This window comes from Octopus bimaculoides, chromosome 7 (genome assembly GCF_001194135.2).
Source record: "Octopus bimaculoides isolate UCB-OBI-ISO-001 chromosome 7, ASM119413v2, whole genome shotgun sequence".
In the NCBI taxonomy this organism is placed as follows: domain Eukaryota; kingdom Metazoa; phylum Mollusca; class Cephalopoda; order Octopoda; family Octopodidae; genus Octopus; species Octopus bimaculoides.
The window spans coordinates 30,912,642-30,921,391 of record NC_068987.1 but is presented as its reverse complement, the minus strand read 5'-3'; the positions used below and the strand labels follow the sequence as shown (position 1 = coordinate 30,921,391).

Genomic DNA, 8,750 nt, shown 5'->3' with positions numbered 1-8,750 from the left:
ATATATATATATATATATATATATATATATAAGGTTGAGGAGGGTATTGGATTTAACCAAACCCAAGAGGATACAGGTAATACTGAGTAAGTGCTGTATACCGACTAGTTTGCCCCAGTCGATGTATGAACAGGATTGGGGATTATAAGTCGTGTATTAGTGTGTGTATATGTAAATATATAAAAATAAAAAGATAAAGAGAGCAATGGTAAGGTTGGAGAAGTATTTTATGGATAGAGTCTTACAGCTGTTTCTGGGAAGATCCAGTACTTCCCTTCATCGGAGACAGAAAAAATAAAGGAATCTATTATTATATCCATAGGTGGATATATATATATATATGAAACGAAGCTATTTTATTCCACATGGGTAGAAATATAGGAACAATAGAAGTTGAAAATGCGCTGAGAATAATTAAAATATTTTTTATTAATATATTTGAATCTTTAATCGGTTTCACAGTTTACACTGATTTTCAAAAAATTCAAATAGAAAGACATGGCTTATGTCACAGCTGCCTAGCTTCTGACTATTGTCTGAAGATTTCTCTGTTTTTATATGTTCTGAATAGGATTTGATTGGTACTGGATCCTCACATGACTGGTCTTAGAAATTTTTGTAGGTTCCCTGCTATGTCTGTGTGTTAGCATCAAGTGACAATGTTTGACATCTAAGGCATTATGTTGTGCTTGGGAAGAAGACCCATCAAGCTGAGCAAAATCGCAGTTGTGGCAGATACCTGTGTCAGACAAATGGAACCCATCCCAGTGACACGTAAAAGCACCCATTACACTCTCAGAGTGGTTGGCATTAGGAAAGCATTCAGCTGGAGAAACCATGCCAAATCAGACTGGAGTCTGGTGCAGCCTTCCAGCATGCCAGTTCAGCAAAAGAGACCAACAGAATAAGTACCAGCTTTTAAAAGAAAAAGTTCTGGGGTTAATTCATTTGACTAAAAATACTCCTAGGTGGTGCTCCAACATGGCTGCAGTCTAATGACTGAAACAAGTAAAAGGTAAAAGATATATATTTTAAGGAAAAGAAGCAGTCAGAATTCTGGATAATTTTTTATTAGCACTTTCATTCGTTTAACTGAACTCATAGCGTTTATAATTTGTTTCATTTGAAAGATTGTTCATGAATATTGTCTCTATTTCCCTTTCTAAAATGCAATTCCTCTGAGTGGATTCTCATTCAAAGTAAATGCGAATATGGTTAGAACTACATGCAGGGGCTTTATTTTTGCTGCTTGGAGAATGGCTTCATTTTTCACTATCTCAATAAGTGATTCTTGGGATCGTTCTGAGGCTCCACTGATAAAATATGTCGAGTTGGTGAGCAATTTTTGCTGTCATCTTCCAGGTCTCAACTGCCTAGATTGCTAAGGGCAGTATTGCTCTTTTGTTCAGACAAATCTTCAGCTCTATACTTATGTTATTGCTACACCAAAGTGTTGTCAATCTTACATCTCTCTACATTGCTGTTGCTTGTCACTATGCTTCCCAGATATGTGAAGCTTGTAACTTCTTCAACTGGTTCTTGTCCAACTTTCACTGGTACATTTTCTACTTTTCCCAACTTGCATTACCTTCAGTTTTTGACTGCATCATTCTCAACCCAGCCTTTGGTGTTTCCCTTTCCATTTTTGTTGTATTTTTGTTATATTCTAGGGTTTATATAAAGAAGATGAAAGACTTGGACCTGGTGTTCTTACCTACAGCTCTTCAAATCTTCAAGACGTTGGTTTATGGCATGGAGAAAAATTAATTCGGATCGCTTTTACCGTTGCTGGGGGATTCACTTTGCTTCAACATTCACACTGCATCCGTTTACACCAAGAGAAAAACAATATGATTCATATGGCTGATTGCTGGAAGATAGATACATTGTTTGAAGATTTGTGTCAGGAGAACACTTATTATGATATTTTGTCTAGCACACAGCTATCTGAGAAACTGAAAAATATTTATATTGATTATCAAGACAAAAGCAGTTGGAAAATCAACTGTGACATCTTCAATGAAAATTTTGTTTCAGCAGCCAAAGGAACCTTGGATCTAAATGACAGTAGAAAATTATGGAATCTGACACCATTTTTAGTGGAATTACAGAAACATAGCTTAAAACATTCCTTTAAACAGGTATTGTTACTTTGGTTGCATTAATTTCTCTAATGACATATCTTAAAATTCTTAACTAAATAAGTAGTGACAAAATTGCATGATTATTAACTGACAAAGCTATTGTATGCAAGCTGATAGTTTAGGAGAGCAGGAATAGATATTCCCAGCAGTCTCAGTGGGTCTTAAGTGCTGCCCCCATTCTTAGTGAAAAACCATAAAAAAATAGATAAATAAATAAATAAATAGATAAATTATCAGGATGCTTATGAATAAAATTACTAAATGCCTAGATCAACCGACAAACAACCAAAAGGTTGCTGGTTCAAACCCTGGCCCCTGTTATTAGTTGTGGTTCCTAAATTTTTCACTGACAAGGGTTTATTTTTAATCAAATTAATTTTCCCATAGACCCTTGATTTATGAATGATCTATCTTTGGCAATATACCATGCTTGAAAAGACCTATCAAGCCAAATGAAATCGTAGTTATGGCTAATGCTGGTGTCATGTAACTGGCACCCGTGCCAGTGGCATGTGTAAAAAGCACCTCTTGAATGTTGGGCCTCATGGAGGCAATGACAAATGACTAAGACCTTTGGCAATATGCCATGCTTGAGAAGACTCATCAAGCACCCATTACATTGAGAAGACCCGTAAAAGCACCCATTACACTCTCGGAGTGGCTGGCATTAGGAAGGGCATCCAGCCGTAGAAATTATTTCAAATCAGACTGGAGTCTGGTGCAGTGCCTCAGCTTACTGGCCCTGGTCAAACTGTCCAACATGGATAAGAAATGCCAAATGATGATGATGATGATGATGACCCCTGTATTTACTTTACTGACAACTAGGAGCCTGAGGGGCACCCGATTGAGAACCACTGCTTTAAGCTGTGATTTATTCCCAAGTCTGAACCAGACGACCTATGACCACAAACAATCCAACTGTGACCACTTCATCATAGTATCAATTCCAAATTTTGGCACAAGACCAGCAATTTTGGGGAGGTGGGGGCTAATCAATTACATCAACCCCAGTACTCAACTGGTACTTATTTTATTGACCTCAAAAAGGAGAATGGGTAAAGTAGACCTCAGCAGAATTTAAACGCAGAATGTAAAGACAGACAAAATGCCATTAAATATTTTGTCCAGCATCCCAATGACTCTGGTAGCTCACCACCTTTCACTTCATCATCATATCTATATATGCAATGTGTCTGTATTTATATTATTTAGTTATTAAGATAGTTGAGGGTCCTTTAAATGAGATTTGGCTGCTATTTCTAGTAGATTGAGTGGCCATGTAGAAGTTCACTTGTTGGCTGATTTAGCTTTAAACTGTTGTTGTTGTTGTTTAGCTCCTGGTCAACCTGACTGAGCAGACCTACAACCGAGCACATCCCAACATTGCCCATTCCATTTGTTAGCGGCATCTGTGACTTACAGACCTGACAAGTATTTTATTGGCTTGTAGAAAAAGCTCCATGTATTAAACCAGCTTTGTTCATTTGGTCCATCACTCATTAATTTGTTCACTTTATGTCTGTTTTTCCATGACAGCATGAGTTAGATAAATATATCTTAGCAAGGTATTTTTTTACAGATGGATGCCTTTCCTGTCACTAACTCTTACCTATTTTTCTAGTAAGAGACTCTTCTTATTTCACATGTCTCTGAGAGTGCAGAGTTAATTCACAATTACTTGAAAGAGAATAACAACTGACATCACAGTTTGTTGCTAAATGCCTTTTCATGTAAAGCACACAATGTAAACATTCATTTAGTCATACACTTGTGCACATGCATTTATACACATGCATGCACATACGCACATGCACATGCATATGATAGGCTTCATACAGTTTCTTTCCATCTACCAATTTCACTCACAAAGCACTGATTAGTTTTGGGCGACAGCAGAAGACACATGCCCAAGGTGCTGTACTGTGGGAGGGAACTCAAAACCACATAACTGTAAAGCGAACTTTTTAATTATACAGTAATTGCTATCCCCATATTCAAGAAAATCTTGATCTCTTATTTTTCTAAATAGAACATAAACACAGGTCTTTTATATTCTTCTGAAGCAGATTATTTTGTTGTGTATTTGAACCACACATTTCTACATGACCCAGTCCCTCTAACTATTTGGAACAGATACTGAATCATCTGCAAATGTTACCTGAACTTGACTGGTGCTCTATCCAAAATGGAAGTTACATTAGTCATGCCTGCTTTATACCAGTAAACTGGAGCGATTCATTCAGGTGACTTCAGACTTACAACACTACACCAGTGTAGGACTTTCGACCGAGATCGTTGCCAGTGCCGCTGGACTGACTCCTGTGCAGGTGGCATGTAAAATACACCATTTTGAGCGTGGCCGTTGCCAGTACCGCCTGACTGGCCTTCGTGCCGGTGGCATGTAAAAGCACCCACTACACTCTCGGAGTGGTTGGTGTTAGGAAGGGCATCCAGCTGTAGAAACTCTGCCAAATCAGATTGGAGCCTGGTGCAGCCATCTGGTTCACCAGTCCTCAGTCAAACCGTCCAGCCCATGCTAGCATGGAAAGCAGACGTTAAACGATGATGATTCTGCAGCAGAGGTGTGGTTGGTGGTGAATTGACAGAATTGATAGAGCATCAGATAGAATGCCTTGCAGTATTTGTTGTGGCTCAAATCTTACCAAGGCTAACTTCTCTTTCCTCATTTCAAAGTCAGTAAATCCCACTACTACATTTGAGTCTCCTCCTTCTCCTCTTCCTCTCTCTCTCTCTTTCCTTCTGGAAGAAATCAGCTGCATTTAAATCTGGAGAGGGATGGGCTCCACCCTGTTTCCATGACACACCATATGTCACAGCCACATCCCTACATCTCCATCAGGATTTGAAGACCCAAGGCTTGGCAAAGAGCAATATACACTAACTGCACAATATGAAAAGTTCATATAATGACCCTGCTATCGTTACTGTGTTTCTGTTACATGTTTCAAATGTTACCCTTTATATTTTTCTGTTTCAGGATCTGATAAATGTTAATGCCATATTTCAATACAATCGAGAGAAATTCTTGGGAAAGGGCATAATGGAGAAGAGCTCTGAGACATTGTTAAAAAGTACATTTACAGGAGATCAGGAACTGGTTGAAGCAATCCTAGAAGAAAATATTGTAAGCCCAGACGTTAGTGACAGATATGGCTTACATTCTCTGATAATAGCAACAGTAAGTCTTGTATGACTAATTTTCAGATGAATTTTTGTTTTGATAAAACAAACAAGCAATGCTCATTTATTATAAGTAGTTTTTTCTAGAGGCCAATGAAATATTTGTCACTTCTCTGACATGTACTTATTCTATTGGTCTCTTCAGCCAAACCACCAAGTTACAGGGATGTAACACACCAACACTGGTTGTCAAGCAGTGGTAGGAGACAAACAGACACAAACACACACACACACATGTTGAGCTCCTTTCAGTTTACATCTACCAAATCCACTTACGAGGTGCTACACAGTGTGATTGAACCCAGGACCATGTGGTTGGGAAGCAAGCTTCTTATCACACAGCCACACCATATACATATGAGACCAGGTGTGAGTTATCTTCTTTGTCTATGACTTCTAGATGTTTTAACACCAGGCAAATTGATGAGAATATATTTTCTTACACCTGTAAGAGCAGCCTACCCACAAATCAGCAAAGCACATATCTTGTGTCTGTATGTTCGGTATAGTTTGTATACTCCCAGCCGCTTCTAATACATATTTGAATTTTTTCATTGGTATGAAATATTGGGATATACCAGCAGATGGTTCTTACACCATTTTGCATAGAGTCGTAGACAACGATTTAACTTACATTGGGTCTCGTTTTGGGTACGCAGTATTGACAAATAACAAAAATGATGAAACATTGATGTATCACTCCTGAATGGAACCCTGTGCAAGTTATCTCACTTGTCTATGGGTCAAAAGATATGACCATGGGATGCACCTAGAAAGTTCCCCTCTGAAGCAAAAGTCCAGGCAAGGTTTTTATGGAAAATCATCAGTCACCCATGCATACCAGCCTCTCCTCTCCACACCACCAATGTTATCCAAGGGAAAAGCAAAGGTCGATACAACTTGGCACCAGTGGCGTCGCAACTCATTTCTACAGCTGAGTAAAATGTAGCAGTGTGAAGTAAAGTCTGTTGCTCAAGAACACAACACACACAGCCCAGTCCAGGAATCCTACTCACAACCTCATGAGTGTGAGCCTGACACTCTAACTACTGAGCCATGTGCCTTGTCTATGACTTCCAGGTGTTTTAATACCAGGTGAATTGTTAAGAATATACTCTTTATATATATATAGAATATATTTTCTAAGAGTAACCTACCCACAAACTAGCAAAACACACACCTTCTGTATGTATGTTCAATGTAGTTTATATGCCTCAGCTACTTCTAATTCATGTTTGAAATATGGTAGGATTTCACTTGTGTGATAAATTGAGATTACTAGTTCATGTGTCCTAGGTATTATTTTGAACTCTATCCAGAAGTAGGGTTCTGATGCAGGAATTCCAGGGTTTTAAAGAGTTGGACTACTTAGTTATTATTGTTCTCAAGTCTACTCTGACTCAGAGTAGTAGCACCTTATTAGGTTAGGGTTAGGGTTAGGGTTAGGGTTAGGGTCTCTGCTATTGGTTAAGTAGCATGTTATTTAACCTTTACAGCATAAACCCTTACTGTCTTGTAAATGCCACAGGAAAGGAAAAGGCTCAGAGTATTGACCTTGACAACAGATCAAAGAACAAAGTCCTTTGGGTGGTCTGGTGCCCTCCTTAATGCCTTTCTGACAACTCCAAGCAAGGTGAAGCTCTTCAGCCCTATAAAACAATTTGTCTTGGAGAAGGCCATTCCAATGAAAGACTGAGAGCTTGCTGATCACCACAGCCATCCTAGTCCACTGAGCTACTGTCAACAGACCTCCAAATTTAAAAAGTGGAGGTGCGTAGCTTTGTGATTAGGGTGTTGGACTCATGATTATAAGATTGTGGTTTCGATTTCTAAACAAGGTAATATGTTGTGTTCGTGAGCAAAACACTTCATTTCACGTTGTTCCAGTCCACTCAGCTGGCAAAAAATGAGTAATCCTGCAACAGACCAGTGTCCCATCTAGATGAGGAATATATGACCCATGAAATCAGGAAACCAGCCCTTATGAGTTAGCATGACACAAGAAGTAACTTTACTTTTACCTTTTTATAACTTTAATGAGTATCTGGATTGCACAGACTGACTCTCACTTTAAAACGGCTAAGCAAAGGTAAGAAGAAAAGCTCTGCAACTTCAAAGTTCGGTTTACATAGCCATTTGAGAGTGTGCCACTCTTTGTCATGATCTTCTGACATGAAGAAACTGCCATCGTAGGCTAAAATTTTCTCTGGGGTGCTCAAAATCTTAAAACACTAAAAAAAAGGAAGATAACTCCTACCAGGTCAAGTAATTGAAATTTTGGGGAACTATTTAAAATGCAGTAAGATGTTTAACCCTTTAGCATTCAGATTAATCCATCAACTATAGTGCTTATTTATCCACATTATTGTGAAATGATTACGCATTATCTCATAGCTTTGAGATTTTGATGATGTGATTGTTTGTGTTTAGAGTGACATTGTAGTGTAAGTGTGAGAGGCTAGATCTGGCCAGTTTGAACAAAAAAACAGCAAATATTTGGGCCTGATATGATGTGTTTGAATGCCAAAGGGTTAAATTTAATGTCTTGTGTTCATTGTTGTTGTTCTTGATATTGTTTATAACATGTTCAAAAATTTTTTTCCCTTCACCCATTTCTTTCTTTTTTTTTTTTTCTCTAGTCTATAGGAAATGATGAAATCATTGAATTACTGCTCAACTGTGGTGCTAATGTTAACCAGCTTAGTGATGAAGGATGTTCTGCCCTTACTGTTGGAATTATTCACTGTTACCCGTACTACCTATTTCCAAAGAACATCCAAATACATAAACAAGGTTATCTTCCAAACTACAGTGTGGGCCGAGAAAATGAGAAACCATGCATACCTCTATGCTATTCAAATATTTTTGATATGAATGATACCCTTTTCTGGCCTGAATCAATAGATAACTCTGTGGATATCCCTTCACAAACTTCTGCAACCATCATTTCTAAAGTGATGGCAGTTGAAAACAAAAGTAACCAATGGCAAGAGTCTGCAGTAATAAATACATTGTTACCGAAAAAACAAAATTATCAACAAAAAGACAGTAATTATGTGCGCAAGTCATTCCCAGACAATAACAAATCATCCCCAAATATGCCTATTTACGAGCAGGCATCGGATGACAGAAATACCAAAAGTTTAACATTGCAAACTGATTATGCAGGGAATAAAGTGATAGATGTTAAAGATGCATCGGAGGCATATGTAGAACTTAAAGCAGATGAATCAGCTTCTAAACTGGAAGGGAAAAGGGGCAAATCAGAAACACTTACTGTTCCAGGTATATCACTAAAATTTACCAGCAGTAGTTCAAAATTGCCCAAAAAAGTTTCATTCAAAGACAGTTCAAAAGGAGAATTCAATATTAAGTAAGTTTTGTTTTTATAGTTATTGTTAT

General features: G+C 38.0%; 1 protein-coding gene across 1 annotated transcript in view; it reads left to right on the top strand.

The window, feature by feature from the left end:
* LOC106874171 (ankyrin repeat and MYND domain-containing protein 1) overlaps positions 1-8,750 on the top strand; it is an 84,310-nt gene that overhangs the window by 18,084 nt on the left and 57,476 nt on the right. Inside the window, exons 4-6 of the mRNA XM_052969145.1 lie at positions 1,671-2,141; positions 5,146-5,346; positions 7,988-8,721. Of these exons, the coding sequence (XP_052825105.1) occupies positions 1,671-2,141; positions 5,146-5,346; positions 7,988-8,721 (1,406 nt within the window). The remainder of the gene's footprint in view (positions 1-1,670; positions 2,142-5,145; positions 5,347-7,987; positions 8,722-8,750) is intronic.